This window comes from Oncorhynchus kisutch, linkage group LG18, assembly GCF_002021735.2.
Source record: "Oncorhynchus kisutch isolate 150728-3 linkage group LG18, Okis_V2, whole genome shotgun sequence".
In the NCBI taxonomy this organism is placed as follows: Eukaryota; Metazoa; Chordata; class Actinopteri; order Salmoniformes; family Salmonidae; genus Oncorhynchus; species Oncorhynchus kisutch.
Genome location: NC_034191.2, coordinates 30745202 through 30761942, shown reverse-complemented (window position 1 = coordinate 30761942; position 16741 = coordinate 30745202). Strand labels below are relative to the sequence as shown.

Genomic DNA, 16741 nt, shown 5'->3' with positions numbered 1-16741 from the left:
TTATGGATATCTTTAAGAAATGGCTTTCTTCTTGCCACTCTTCCATAAAGGCCAGATTTGTGCAATATAGACTGATTGTTGTCCTATGGACAGAGTCTCCCACCTCAGCTGTAAATCTCTGCAGTTCATCCAGAGTGATCATGGGCCTCTTGGCTGCATCTCTGATCAGTCTTCTCCTTGTATGAGCTGAAAGTTTAGGGCCTCTGAGACTATCACAGTGCAGGTGCATTTTTACGGAGACTTGATTACACACAGGTGGATTGTATTTATCATCATTAGTCATTTAGGTCAACATTGGATCATTCAGAGATCCTCACTGAACTTCTGGAGAGAGTTTGCTGCACTGAAAGTAAAGGGGCTGAATAATTTTGCACGCCCAATTTTTCAGTTTTTGATTTGTAAAAAAAGTTTGAAATATCCAATAAATGTCGTTCCACTTCATGATTGTGTCCCACTTGTTGTTGATTCTTCACAAAAAAATACAGTTTTATATCTTTATGTTTGAAGCCTGAAATGTGGCAAAAGGTCACAAAGTTCAAGGGGGCCGAATACTTTTGATGGCTCTTCTGGGCTATTTCCCCTGTTGCCTTAATATATGTGTTGCTCTTAATATAGGTATGTTGATTAAATACTGTATACATAGACATGTTGGACTTCAAGATTTAGGCATTGTTGTCATTTTACAATATAGTGCCACAATAAAAAGGATACAGTAAATCTGTGAATCTTTCTGTGCATTAAAAAACACTGTACTTGAAATGGATTCTTATGAAGCGTTATATTGCCTTATTATTATTAACATATTCATAGCAGCTAATGGATTCAATGGTATTATGAAATGGTATACTAAATCAGTAAGGCATGAGGCAGAAGGCCCCTAGTTGTGAAACACTCATCATATACCATGACCTTTTGTGGCTTGCTTTATTGTAGTAGAGTTTCATATGTTCCACTTCTGCATCTACAAGGTGCTATAAATGTTTTATAAGGCAATAACATTTCATAAGAAGCCAGTTAAATGTTATCAAATATATAATTGGCTTTCCACATCAGCATCTACAAGATGCTATAAATGTTTTATGAGGCAATAATATTTCATAAGAAGCCACTTAACTTTAAGTGTCAAATATATCATTGGCATGATTCAATCATTCATTCGTACCATTTTCTAAAGATGATAAATATCATTCACAGTATTTAAAAATCAGTAATACTGTACGGTGTAGACATTAAAATCAATTCACAATACGGAGCAGAAACTCTTATCCATAGCAACTTCCAGTCAGTGCATTGAACACATTGGTTACATGATTTCAGAAGACAGAAAGCCAGTAGGCATATCACAGACCTTACTTAACAGCAAATCAAAATATATCACCCAAATACTGAGTGACAGTAATGCTTCAACTCTCCCCCTGACCGCAACCCCTCAGTTTCTGTTGCATCCTTTTAAATGTGTTATAAGATATCTGGTTGCCCCCTGTGCTACTCAGGGTTGAACCCAGGACAGTGTGTGTGGTGTGTGTGAGCTAGCTGTGGCCTTGTGCTGGGGGGTTATCATGTGTTGCTATGTGAGAACACTTTAGGGAGCAGGGAGTTTAGACTAGGCCATCTATTGGCACACTGGCACACATACACACTTACTTGCCTATCTATTGTATAGTATGGAGGGGTGACAGGGTTGCTGTGTTAGGGCACTTAAGGGGTTAGACTGGGTTGAATGGAGGGATGACAGTAAACTGTAAGCAGTGTAACTCAGTACTCCCTGACTGCTGTTAGAAGCGGATGGGTCTCGGTTTGTTCAGAGATACTAATGGTTGAGTCTGGACAAGTTGGGCTAAAGTCGATCTATCTGCTGCTCGCATGCTATGGTGACATTGAGATGCACTGTTATTGAATTTCATATTTTCTGAGTCATGTATTTTCTGCCTGCCCTTGGATAGTTTGATATAGTACTGTGGGTATTATTTGACCACAATTGTATGTCAGCTCACATTAGGTTTTCAGTTTAAAATACAACAGAGAACTCAGACCTCTTTCTCTTCTAGTCTCAGATGACGTAGTGCACAGTGATGTCTGATATGGTGGGTTGGCTGAGGTGGCAGGGTAGCCTAGGGGTTAGAGAGTTGGACTAGGAACCGGAAGGTTGCAAGTTCAAACCCCCGAGCTGACAAGGTACTAATCTGTTGTTCTGCCCCTGAACAGGCAGTTAACCCACTATTCCTAGACCATCATTGAAAATAAGAATTTGTTCTTAACTGACTTGCCTGGTTAAATAAAGGTAAAATTAAATTCCAGCTTCTTGGTCTTTTGGTGTTGAAGCCACGGAATCCAAACTCTGTGTGGTCTAATGACAGTCAGCTACCTCTCCAGCACACTGGTAAAAAGGTGTATGTAGGGCAGCAGAGGCTGTGATGTGAGGAAAATGTATCTACTACCCGTCTGTCTGTCAGTCAGGATGTTGCAGAGTCCTCTCTTCTGTCTGTCCTCTGATCCCGACACTCAACTATCCTAAACACACAACAACATGCATGAATCACAAGGTATTTATGGCCTCAGTGTTTTAAATGAGGAAAACTGAAATTGGAATTTCAGGTAAGGAAGGACTTACCCAATGACCCCTGTGGGGATGAGGAGGAGGAGGGCTCCGAACAGGAAGGGGAATCCCTTCATGATGTGCAGGGTGGCTGGGTAGAGAGAGTTAAAGAGGCTGCTGGCCACCAGGGAACACAGCCCCTCCACACAGGCCACTGACGCAAACAACGCACCTGAAACACATACAGGACAGGAAATAGCACGTAGCACTTAAAGCATATTCTTATGAAGTGTTATGCTACCGTACGAACATTTACAGCACCTTATATAGTAGTCATAGAGCACTATGAAACTGTATACATGAGAGGCCGTGACATATTGTGAATATATCCCAGCAAAGGGCTTTCTTTTGAAAGCGCTCTCTCACCCTGTTCTTCAGGCCCCACCAGCTTGGACAGCTTGGCCCTGAGGACTGGAGTGGCTGCCATGTAGAGGAAGCACAGCCCATAGCCTGTTAGAGAAGGGGAGTAGACACACGTTTACCTGTTAAAGGTACACTATGGAAGTTAACTTGGGGAATGGACACACAACAATGATGATGGGGATGTTCCATGTATAATCTATCACTAGAAGGCAGTGGATAAGCAGTGAGTTTTGCGACCTCTACCCAGCTGTGTGATCTCTGTGGAAGAAACCAGACAGGAGGAGAGAGAAAACAGAAGTCCTCCAGGGCAGGCTTATTGATCTAGTACTCTGGGAGACATGTGTCTTACTGTGTGCTACTAGAGCGTTTCTCCCTGTGTACTGTTCTCCAGACACCATCGGGTAATACTGCTGACTTATACTGTTGCTAGCAGAGCCAAGAGCACATGTTCACTAAGACTAATAATAAACTGTGAAAAGGGTCAATACATCTAGTAAACTCTCAACTGATTGTAATCTGGTTGTAATGATGTCATTTTAACATTTTAACTTGTTTTGTTTTCTGGGATAGCCTCTGACCTGTGAACATGAGTTCAGTAGTGTTGGCCAGTGAGATGACCACCAGGCCGGTCATGTTTGAGGCCAGTCCCACCAGAGACACCCAGGAGTCCTCTAGGCATCGCTGCAAGGTCCTCAACCCCAGAAGGCTGCTGAGGTAGGCCAGGTTCTGAGCTGCAGACCCCCAGCCAATCAGCCCTGGGCCCCAGCATAGCGGAGAGCTCAGCTCATATAGAACAAACAGCTCGCGGCTGCCAAAGTGGACCGTCACCACCAGGAAGAAGCAGAAGATGTAGAGCCACAGTTTGTACCTCCTCCATTTTGTGTAACTGCCGGCCTCGGTGGGGTCGCCTAGTGCAGAGTAGAGGCGGTAGACGGCGCGGTGGTGACGGGTGGTAAAGAGTTTGGCACTGGGGTCAGGGGTGACGGACTCGGGTACAAACAGGTAGGCATAGAGGGCAGCAGCCAGGTTAGTGGCCAGCACCAGCCAGAATGGGTTAATGTACCTGGGGAAGAAAAGAAAGGGTAGAGGATTTGGTTATTTCAGTATGGATCAAGTCCCCATGAGGGGTATAAGTGTTATCCAGTTAAGAAGCTTACAAACATACTGTAATCAAAAAATGAATTGAAGAAGAATATGAGATATGTTTTTCATCCACAGATAACGAGCTACCTTGGGCCATCTTAAGATGATATAACCTACCCTTGTGCCCGACGCCACTGCCCCCCTATGATACTGGCCAGCATGCCAGCCAGTCCCAGACAGGCCTCCAGCACTGCCACCCTGAAGGTCCGGGAGCCCCTGTCGCTGGTGTCAGCCACATAGGCAAAGCAGCCTGCCAGGATGGTGTTGAAGTCGCCTGAGAGTAAGGATGAGTTAGTTGATTAATCGATAAGTCGGTCAAGGATGCCCACATTGATCAAAAAAAGTTTTTTAAGAAGTGGATTAATTGGTTAATTGGCCCAAGCAACTAATTTATTCTGAAAAACTTGAGTTGGACATGATGTATTATCTGGTTGTATCTTAGTAAAGATCTTCCTGAAGCTAACATAATGATGTCCCATCTTCCTATCAGTACAGGACATATCCCTACCTGAGAGGCCCGAGAGCAGCCTGCCCAGGAGGAACCAGGCCACAGGCAGCTTGAGGTACATGACCAGCAGGTAGACCCCAGCCTGCAGGGCCAGACCCAGGCTGGGCAGGATGAGCACGGGCCGCCGGCCCCCCTGGTCACTCCAGGAGCCAAGCAGAGTCACCACAAACAGCCCCACTGCAAATCCTCCCAAGTTGATGTACAGGTTCCAGTGGGCTGTCAGGGTCTCTACCTCCTGATGAATGATGAGAGGATATGGTTTGAGTTATGATGAAAGCAAACAGTTCACTGTCATGGTCAGTTATCTGCATGCCAACCTAAAACTCCAGTACCTGGTGTCCCAAGAGGAGTTCAAAGGACAAATAGATGGACTCGTTGTTGAGACATGTAGTTGTTTCTAGTTGTCACCTGATGTCACTAGTTGGCGTTGCAGTATGTAAGGAAGGATTCTGTCTTACATTAAGGATTTTGATACTTGTTTTATTGGCCGTCTTTGATATATTTGCACTCTATTGTGTCATGTACATGTCCTTTACTGACGTGCTGCTTTTAATATTGATGTGTATCAAATCAAATCAAATTGTATTAGTCACATGCCCCGAATTCAACAGGTGTAGAACTTACAGTGAACTGCTTATTTACAAGCCCCTAACCAACAATGCAGTTCAAGAAATAGATATTTACTAAATAAAATATTTTCTAAATAAACAAAAGTTTTTAAAAATCGAATCAATCAAAAAGTAACACAAGAAATTTACATAATTTGCCATAACTGTCATGTTTGCGCATATCTCTCCTATGTACAAACCTTATGGCAGTCATTTTACTTAAGGCCCTTGGAAATTACCTGCATATCTGTAGGAATAAAAAAAAATCTAATGCAATATATCGATATACAAATGTAATGGTGTTTGTTTGTGGATTGGTGATTTACATTTGTGGAAAGTGATTTACATTTGTGGAAAGTGATTTACATTTGTGGATTGGAACTTCATTGTACAGATCATGATACACGAATAAAAAATGCATGCTGTGTGTTCACAATACACTTGGCATGATATTGATCCCATACAGGTCTCTCTTAAAAAATATATTTTTTATCTCAGCTAGACTAACTTGGTTAAATAAAGGTTAACATTTATCATAATAATCATTTAAGATGTTAAACGTGAAGTTCGATTATTATTTGATGTTATTTCAACCAATTAAGCAATAATTTAACCATCATTCAATACCTTTATTTGCTAAACCAGCCGTGTTAGTACTAGGCTGGAATAAAAGCGTGCACACAAGAACAGGAGTGATAGAGGATTGTCTAGGTTTCCCCCACCTTTTGAAGTGGGTCTGGGGGCCCAGAAGTGTTGGCACATCCCCCTCCTTTTGTTCCGTTGTAACCTACGTCTTCACTGATGCGGTCCCATAGGTACTGCGTAGACAGCGGCCACTGAAGTGACAGCGAGAACATCGATAAGAACAATACGGGTTCAACAGAAACCGAAAGCGGGCAAGCGAACGGCGGCCGTGTATAGCAAATGTGTCCCTTATTCTCAACCTCCTCGTTATTACAAAATGTGTCATTTATCCGTATTTCGTCGTCTACAGACGATAGAGTATCTTCGGGAAGAATTGCTCTGGTGTCCGAATCTTCCATTGCCAGTTTGTAGGATACTAAAAAAAGATTCAAGACCCCAACTAAGATTTTCGGTTCCTTTGTTATTATAGACTCGTCTTTGCAAGACTGAATAGTTTGCGGACAAAATCTTCAAATAATTAACTCGTTCGGATCAGAAACAAAGACAAAACGTACTTAAACTGTAAGTAAAACCCCTAGAAGTTAATACACTAGTCTTGTTCGCATAATGGTCTCGAGATTGCCCCATCTGGACGAAGCTTCGAACTGCACCTCGAGCTTCTGTTGCTCTCCCATTTCAGGACAATTCGACGATGTCAGTGACATCGATTTCACTTTCAAATGTACTGAATGCTAAACAAAAACCAATGATTGCAAAGTTAAACAAACCACACACTTCTATGCACAATGACTACTTTTAACAATTTTCTCAGAATATTTGACAAAAACACAGATAAAAAACAAAAACTTTCTTTAACTAGGCAAGTCAGTTGAGATAACATTCTTATTTACAATGACGGACTAGGAACAGTGCAGATGGTTTGTGCTGTTGGTGCTGTCAGAGATTTTTAGAACCAACCCAAAACAGAACACAGCCTGATTTTTCCAATGGGAGCAAATGAATCATAGCAGGCAGAACAAGCAGGGAGGTGGGCAGAACCAAACACGAGCAAGTGAGAGCCTATTATTTCTAGCATGTATTTGCATATTTCAGTTAAGGAACACCTACTCTGTGAGGTGCGCGTATGCAGTAACTCAATTCGCCTTTGCACTCCTAAACAACACATTTTTTGGAAACTTTGGCAAAGGGTAAAGTCTACAAAACTTAGTCCACTCTGTTCGTAACATATTCTAGTTTTGGAAACAGAACTGTATTGAGATAAAATGTTTCATCAGAACATTTGCAGAATGTCGGCAAAAATCCATCTTCTCCCACTGCCGGCCACTGTGATTTCTCTCACCACTATATTTGGTAGTGTGTGGAAATGCCAAACGGATGCTTCACATTTATACATCCGGTTAAATATCTGTCTCATCTGTGGCTCTGTCATTCTGTTACCAAATTTTCAATTTGCGACGTTCTTCAAGTAAATGTGTTTTTGTAAAAATGTCTGTGGGAATTGCTAAAAGTAGGCCTTGTCCTTGTGCATGGAGTTGTACGGTTTGTTTAACTTTACAATAATTGGTTTTGGTTTTATATACATTTTAAAGTGAAAAATCTGGGTCTGTGTCACTGTTGCTTTGGAATTGCCGATCATCAAATTCTCACAATGTCACCACATGCATTTGTTTTATTTCGTTTTTTTAAATGGTCAAACATTTAGACATTTAATCTACAAATGATTACACATTCTGTACTCTTTATGTTATGAGATAGTTATTACACATGTATCCTAATTCTAGACCTACATCATTGGATAAACTTACATTTATTCAAAAACGTTACTTAAAAATACATTTGTTTCTATAAAATCCAAGTTATTTTTTCCACTCTAACAATTGATTTGATGAACTTAATTGATCAAAATACATATTAAAGGGGCAATCTGCAGTTCAAAAAGCTACAAAGGTTCACCCGTCACTGTTTAAAACTTTTGGGAAACAATTCTCAAATGCATAGACAGAGCTATCGACACAAGGACTGTCCATGATCCATTATACCAGAATAATAGTTTTAACTATGTTTTTGAGGAGTTAAATTTTTTTTTTTTTACATTGTTTACTAACAATGGAGTAAAACATATTGGTCAATCCCTATACCAGTCTATACCAGTATTCAATCAATCCCTATACCAGTCTGCTGTTCCCACATGCTTCAAGAGGGCCACCATTGTTCCTGTTCCCAAGAAAGCTAAGGTAACTGAGCTAAACGACTACCGCCCCGTAGCACTCACTTCCGTCATCATGAAGTGCTTTGAGAGACTAGTCAAGGACCATATCACCTCCACCCTACCTGACACCCTAGACCCACTCCAATTTGCTTTACCGCCCAAATAGGTCCACAGACGATGCAATCTCAACCACACTGCACACTGCCCACACTGGACAAGAGGAATACCTATGTGAGAATGCTGTTCATCGACTACAGCTCGGCATTCAACACCATAGTACCCTCCAAACTCGTCATCAAGCTCGAGACCCTGGGTCTCGACCCCGCCCTGTGCAACTGGATACTGGACTTCCTGACGGGCCGCCCCCAGGTGGTGAGGGTAGGCAACAACATCTCCTCCCCGCTGATCCTCAACACTGGGGCCCCACAAGGGTGTGTTCTGAGCCCTCTCCTGTACTCCCTGTTCAACCACGACTGCGTGGCCACGAACGCCTCCAACTCAATCATCAAGTTTGCGGACGACACAACAGTGGTAGGCTTGATTACCAACAACGACGCGACGGCCTACAGGGAGGAGGTGAGGGCCCTCGGAGTGTGGTGTCAGGAAAATAACCTCACACTCAACGTCAACAAAACTAAGGAGATGATTGTGGACTTCAGGAAACAGCAGAGGGAACACCCCCCTATCCACATCGATGGAACAGTAGTGGAGAGGGTAGCAAGTTTTAAGTTCCTCGGCATACACATCACAGACAAACTGAATTGGTCCACTCACACAGACAGCATCGTGAAGAAGGCGCAGCAGCGCCTCTTCAACCTCAGGAGGCTGAAGAAATTCAGCTTGTCACCAAAAGCACTCACAAACTTCTACAGATGCACAATCGAGAGCATCCTGGCGGGCTGTATCACCGCCTGGTACGGCAACTGCTCCGCCCTCAACCGTAAGGCTCTCCAGAGGGTAGTGAGGTCTGCACAACGCATAACCGGGGGCAAACTACCTGCCCTCCAGGACACCTACACCACCCGATGTTACAGGAAGGCCATAAAGATCATCAAGGACATCAACCACCCGAGCCACTGCCTGTTCACCCCGCTATCATCCAGAAGGCGAGGTCAGTACAGGTGCATCAAAGCTGGGACCGAGAGACTGAAAAACAGCTTCTATCTCAAGGCCATCAGACTGTTAAACAGCCACCACTAACATTGAGTGGCTGCTGCCAACACACTGACACTGACACTGACTCAACTCCAGCCACTTTAATAATGGGAATTGATGGGAAATGATGTAAATATATCACTAGCCACTTTAAACAATGCTACCTTATATAATGTTACTTACCCTACATTATTCATCTCATATGCATACGTATATACTGTACTCTATATCATCGACTGCATCCTTATGTAATACATGTATCACTAGCCACTTTAACTATGCCACTTTGTTTACATACTCATCTCATATGTATATACTGTACTCGATACCATCTACTGTATCTTGCCTATGCTGCTCTGTACCATCACTCATTCATATATCCTTATGTACATATTCTTTATCCCCTTACACTGTGTATAAGACAGTATTTTTGGAATTGTTAGTTAGATTACTTGTTGGTTATTACTGCATTGTCGGAACTAGAAGCACAAGCATTTCGCTACACTCGCATTAACATCTGCTAACCATGTGTATGTGACAAATACAATTTGATTTGATTTGATTTGATTTGAAAAAAGCGTATATTTTGGATTCTGATGTGGTGTGACAGTTGTACTCATGAGGCATTAATACATTTTCAAAAATCAATGGATATACACTGAGTGTACAAAACATGGACTGACCAGGGGAATCCAGGTGAAAGCTATGATCCCTTATTGATGTCACCTGTTAAATCCACTTCAGTCAGTGTAGATGAAGGGGAGGAGACAGGTTAAATAATTATTTTTAAGCCTTGAGACAATTGAGACTTGGATTGGGCATGTATGCCATTCAGAGGCTGAATGGGCAAGACAAAATATTTAATTCCCTTTGAACGGGGTATGGTAGTAGGTGCCAGGCGCGCTGGTGTGTCAAAAACTCCAACGCTGCTGTTTTTTAATGCTCAACAGCTTCCCATGTGTATCAAGAATGCACCTTGTGGAATAGCAGGGGACTGTGAAGAGACACACACAGGTACAGACATGCACACACACATGGGCGCTAGCACACACACTCTCCACACACGTACATTGTAATTGTAATATTGTTGTATGGTAGTATCATACATTGTTTGTTGTAAATATATAGTGGTGTAACAATGTTATATGATGTGTTGTTTTATCTTTGGTTTTATGTGTAATGTAAGTGTCTTAGTGTGTTTGGACCCCAAGAAGAGTAGCTGCTGCCTTGGCTGGGAATTTTCATCCTGCATGTGTCCTCACATGTTTCACCAATCCCTCTCAGAAATATCCTGACATATCCTGTTGTATTAAAGGTGCGTTCCATAATATTTCTAAATAATGTCTATGAAACACCTGTACAGTAAAGGCACAGAATTCCAGAACATCATTTGAAGCTAGTTTACTATAAGAAATAACCCAAAATTAAGCAATCAAACATATCGATGAAAAATTACTTTCCATTATTGCAGTTCAAATTCCACTATTACTGAGAACAAAAGGCTTGTTGGGAGAAAGGGAACTTTGACTTCCAGCTGCAGCAACTGAAGTGCATTGTTACACAGGTCTGTAACGGTTCTCTTGTGGTGAAGGAGAGTCGGACCAAAATGCGGCGTGTAGATTGCGATCCATGTTTAATAAACAAACGTAAAACACGAATCAATTACAAACACTACAAAACAAAGAACGTAATGAACATAACGAAAACCGAAACAGCCTATACTTGTGTAAACTAACACATAGCCAGGAACAAGGACACTAAGGACAATCACCCACCAAACACTCAAAGAATATGGCTGCCTAAATATGGTTCCCAATCAGAGACAACGATAAACACCTGCCTCTGATTGAGAACCACTTCAGACAGCCATAGACTTAACTAGAACACCCCACTAAGCTACAATCCCAATACATACACACCACATACAAAAACCCATTCCACACCCTGGCCTGACCAAATAAATGAAGATAAACACAAAATACTTCAACCAGGGCGTGACAAGGTCATATAAAGACTTTTCTTTATAACTCAACAGGAATTTGTGTTGAAGAGTTATCTCAACCCAATTCAAGGCTGACTTGGGCAATAAAGTTTATATGCTAGTTTACGTATTGTGGTACACACACACACACACACACACACACACACACACACACACACACACACACACACACACACACACACACACACACACTATCTGGGAATCTGAGTTATGGAGTTATGGGTGGCATGGAGGAATATTCCTTTATGTTTCTAAACAGTGATGTGGGCACTTTACCCAGAGATGATGTAATGACACCATATAATGACAGTGGTTAAAGCCATGTAATGACAGTGGTTAAAGCACCAAACATGCTCAGAAGCTTGCATTTTCTAGTCTAATATGATGTATTCACTTGGAAAACATAGTGGCCTAATGTTGTTCCAACAACTATTATTCTACTGTACAGCAGATGACCGTTGTTATGGCACAATAAACTGGCTTCAACAGAAAAGTGGCATAAAACACAAATAGTTTTTTTAGTTTCCTTAGTTACGGTTATGGATAATAGTCTGTCACTATTCAGATTTATGTCCAACATGTATTCTTTTGTACGTGCAGTTTTCCTCCTGTCCAAGATGGATACAATGAAGGACGAGGATGAGCTGTAATTAGATGAATAAACAGTTCTATCTCAGTTTAACTCAGAGAATATATTTACCTTAAGATCATTTTCATTGGTTTAAATGGAACACACCCACCCACATTCAGTCCTTGAACTGAGCTGCCAAGAGGTGAGAATTCTTGTCTCATCTCATATCTGTTTACACTTTGTATTTTAAAGTATTCATATGCACGCCCACACACACGGTCTCTGTCGCTCTCTCTCTGATAAATGTATAGACACTGGTTAGAAAAGGGACAGATGCAGGGAAATGTCTGTGGCTGTTGCCGTTGGTGATTCATACATATTACATTGACTAGCTTTATAACGTCTTTATAACGTCTAACGAATGCAGCTCACTCTCCAGATCCCAATCACCTGAATTCTGATCACCTGTTCACACACCTGTATGTCATTATCCCACACTATTTAGTTCAGTTCTTTGCACCCCATCACTGTGAGGTATTGTTTGTTTTGTGACACACTTCTATTTGGAGCGCTGCGTTTCCCATAATTGAATCCTCCTGTGTATGATAGTTTTGGCCTGCCTCACTAACGACGCCTTTTGCCTCTTCCCTACCTGTACTTCAGCCTATCGGATTTCCTGTTATCAACCTATTGCATGATCTCCCGGATTACGTTACTAGCCTTTCCCTGCCTGTACTGTAGCCTTTTTTTGGCCCCCTGTGTATGACCTTCTGCCTGCCCCTGGACCCAGCTACCTGCCTCCTCCTGTGGCCCTTTTCCAATAAACACCTGCTGCGCCATGCGCTTGAAACCAGCTCTCTGTCTCACATCGTGTTCATTACTAGCTTACAGTTATAGTTGGCTTGCTTAATGTTTAAGTAATGCAAGGTAATACAAAGTCATTTCAGGTGTTATATTTTCATTTGGCTCAACATTTGTTTTGCTTTGGGATCAATCATTTGTAATCTCTTCAAAGAGAGTGAATAGTTTTAAAACATGCAAACCTATCTGAAAAAGTTGATGGTATTCCAAAATCTGTCATTTGCTCTGTCAGAAAAAAGTTTTATGGGGGAGGGGTGCTCTTACATGACTTTTTATTTATTTATTTTTTTACAATTGCTAGGACCCATTTCTCAATACTTAGGTCACTTTTTCAAAACCCTTCACACAGTGAGCACAACAGCAGTCTATGTGGGCTAAACTGTGGATTGTTTTTCATTGCTTTGGCACAAAATGCATTCAATGACTACGTCTTTCAAATTTCATGAATTCTTTTCTCACTCAGACACAACCACCACCAAAACTCTATATACCTACAGGCCAATTTGCATGTTTACATACTATTTTCAAAACTGTTAAACTTAAGTTCAAAACCGAACATAACAAACTTGAATAAGACATTTCTACAGTAATACCGTATTGAAATATATTCCAAATCTAAAACATGAAATACTATCAAAACAATTAGACCAACCACAGCTGATTGCCATTGTAGCTGAACACTTACCCAGGTGTTTGTCTTTCAATTTCATTACCATCTTTACAAAAAGGGACATCTTAGGAATAATGCTGTACTATAATGTAAACATGGACCGAGCCAGAGATAGAGAAGTGGCTGACAGAGGAAGAAGAGTGGCTGAGAGAGGGAGAGGAGTACGTATGCATGGTGGAAGAAGACTGAGAGGAAGATCAAGAGCTGTAGCCTCAGATGAGATTAGGGCCACTATAATTGATCATGTAATAAATCATGGTCTATCAATAAGAGAGGCTGGTCTGAGAGTGCAGCCAAATCTGCAATGCTCAACAGTGGCATCTATTGTGAGAAATTTCCGGCAAAACAACAGGTAATATGTGCATTCTGCAAGGGCATCTGACTGAACTGTACATCACAGAAGTAAATTGAGCACTCAACATCAACAAAACTAAGGAGATGATTGTGGACTTCAGGAAACAGCAGAGGGAGCGCCCCCCTATCCACATCGATGGGACAGTAGTGGAGAGGGTAGTAAGTTTTAAGTTCCTTGGCGTACACATCACAGACAGCATCGTGAAGAAGACGCCACCAAAAACACTCACAAACTTCTACAGATGCACAATCGAGAGCATCCTGTCGGGCTGTATCACCGCCTGGTACGGCAACTGCTCCGCCCACAACCGTAAGGCTCTCCAGAGGGTAGTGAGGTCTGCACAACGCATCACCGGGGGCAAACTACCTGCCCTCCAGGACACCTACACAACCCGATGTCACAGGAAGGCCATAAAGATCATCAAGGACAACAACCACCCGAGTCACTGCCTGTTCACCCCGCTATCATCCAGAAGGCGAGGTCAGTACAGGTGCATCAAAGCTGGGACCGAGAGACTGAAAAACAGCTTCTATCTCAAGGCCATCAGACTGTTAAACAGCCACCACTAACATTGAGTGGCTGCTGCCAACACACTGACTCAACTCCAGCCACTTTAATAATGGGAATTGATGGAAATTGATGTAAAAATATATCACTAGCCACTTTAAACAATGCTACTTAATATAATGTTTACATACCCTACATTATTCATCTCATATGTATATGTATATACTGTACTCTATATCATCTACTGCATCTTGCCATCTTTATGTAATACATGTATCACTAGCCACTTTAAACTATGACACTTTGTTTACATACCCTACATTACTCATCTCATATGTATATGTATATACTGTACTCTATATCATCTACTGCATCTTGCCATCTTTATGTAATACATGTATCACTAGCCACTTTAAACTATGACACATTGTTTACATACCCTACATTACTCATCTCATATGTACAGTATATACTGTACTCGATACCATCTACTGCATCTTGCCTATGCCGTTCTGTACCATCACTCATTCATATATCTTTATGTACATATTCTTTATCCCTTTACACTTGTGTGTATAAGGTAGTAGTTTTGGAATTGTTGGGTTAGATTACTCGTTGGTTATTACTGCATTGTCGGAACTAGAAACACAAGCATTTCGCTACACTCGCATTAACATCTGCTAACCATGTGTATGACAAATAAATTTGATTTGATTTGATTTTGTAGGTATACTGTAAACTACCGTAATAGCCTAACTCTTCTGTTGCCTTGTTGATTTATTTTAGATAGTCATGGAGATTGAAGCCAGGCAAACACCCCACAAACCCCCCACATAAACATGGCAGTGAGGAAGGAATGTGATTGGGGAAAAGAGCCACAGTGGATGTCCAGAGCCAGAGGAGTGACAAAATGGTGTCGCTTTTCCTCCCACCTTACTCTCTATTCCTCAACCCCTTAGAGGAATTATTTTCCTCATGGAGGTGGAAGGTTTATGACCACCATTCACATGATCAAATGTCCCTCCTGGCTGCAATGAATGCTGGATGCCTGGACATATCTGCAGAAGATTGCCAGGGATGGACCAGGCATACCAAAAGATTATCTCCTACAGAAGCTGTATTGCCCAAGACAACATAAGATGTGATGTGAATGAGAACCTGTGGCCAAATGCAGAAGACAGGGTTGACTAGCATTGCTATTGTATCTGTATCGGTAGATGGTGTATATACAAATTATTGTATTTTGTAATGACTCAATGCCAAAAAATTACATTAAACATATTGAAGCATATTGCATCATGTCTGATTCATTCCTGTAACATATACTGCAGTGAATTCTAAACAGTAGAGAGGTGTCATTCTTGTTTTGTAGACATTTTACAAAATAAAAAATTGTGTAATGTTACCTGTTGTTAGTGTTTTTTAGGTCATTGTTTTATGAGTGACAAAGTGTGCTTGTTGGGTGACAACCTTTGCTAGTGTTATGGAAGAATGAGTTGATTTGAGACATGTATTTATTTTATTTATTTATTTCACCTTTATTTAACCAGGTAGACAAGTTGAGAACAAGTTCTCATTTACAATTGCGACCTGGCCAAGATAAAGCAAAGCAGTGAGACACGAACAACAACACAGAGTTACACATGGAGTAAAACAAACATACAGTCAATAATACAGTAGAAAAATGAGTCTATATACAATGTGAGCAAATGAGGTGAGGGAGGTAAAGGCAAAAAAAGGCCATGGTGGCGAAGTAAATACAATATAGCAAGTAAAACAATTTAATAGAAAAATAAACACTGGAATGGTAGATTTGCAGTGGAAGAATGTGCAAAGTAGAGATAGAAATAATGTGGTGCAAAGGAGCAAAATAAATAAATACAGTAGGGGGAGAGGTAGTTGTTTGGGCTAAATTATAGATGGGCTATGTACAGGTGCAGTAGTCTGTGAGCTGCTCTGACAGCTGGTGCGTAAAGCTAATGAGGGAGATAAGCGTTTCCAGTTTCAGAGATTTTTGCAGTTTTTCCAGTCATTGGCAGCAGAGAACTGGAAGGCGAGGCGGCCAAAGTAAGAATTGGTTTTGGGGGTGACCAGAGAGATATACCTGCTGGAGCACGTGCTACAGGTGGGTGCTGCTATGGTGACCAGCGAGGTGAGAGAAGGGGGGACTTTATCTAGCAGGGTCTTGTAGATTACCTGGAGCCAGTGGGTTTGGCGACAAGTATGAAGCGAGGGCCAGCCAACGAGAGCGTACAGGTCGCAGTGGTGGGTAGTATATGGGGCTTTGGTGACAAAACGGATGGCACTGTGATAGACGGCATCCAATTTATTGAGTAGGGTATTGGAGGCTATTTTGTAAATGATGTCGCCGAAGTCGAGGATCGGTAGGATGGTCAGTTTTACAAGGGTGTGTTTGGCAGCATGAGTGAAGGAGGCTTTGATGCAAAATAGGAAGCCAATCCTATATTTAACTTTGGATTGGAGATGTTTGATGTGAGTCTGGAAGGAGCGTTTACAGTCTAACCAGACACCTAGGTATTTGTAGTTG

General features: G+C 41.6%; 1 protein-coding gene across 1 annotated transcript; it reads right to left on the bottom strand.

Moving 5' to 3' along the window:
* Positions 1-648: 648 nt before the first annotated feature.
* On the bottom strand, positions 649-6559 carry slc46a1 (solute carrier family 46 member 1). The gene is made up of 7 exons (XM_020467945.2): positions 5941-6559; positions 4611-4845; positions 4220-4376; positions 3538-4022; positions 2963-3046; positions 2612-2768; positions 649-2511 (listed from the first exon to the last, which is right to left on the bottom strand). The coding sequence occupies exons 1-7, from the start codon at positions 6259-6261 to the stop codon at positions 2454-2456; spliced, it is 1497 nt and encodes a 498-aa protein (XP_020323534.1). The 5' UTR covers positions 6262-6559; the 3' UTR covers positions 649-2453.
* Positions 6560-16741: the final 10182 nt, after the last annotated feature.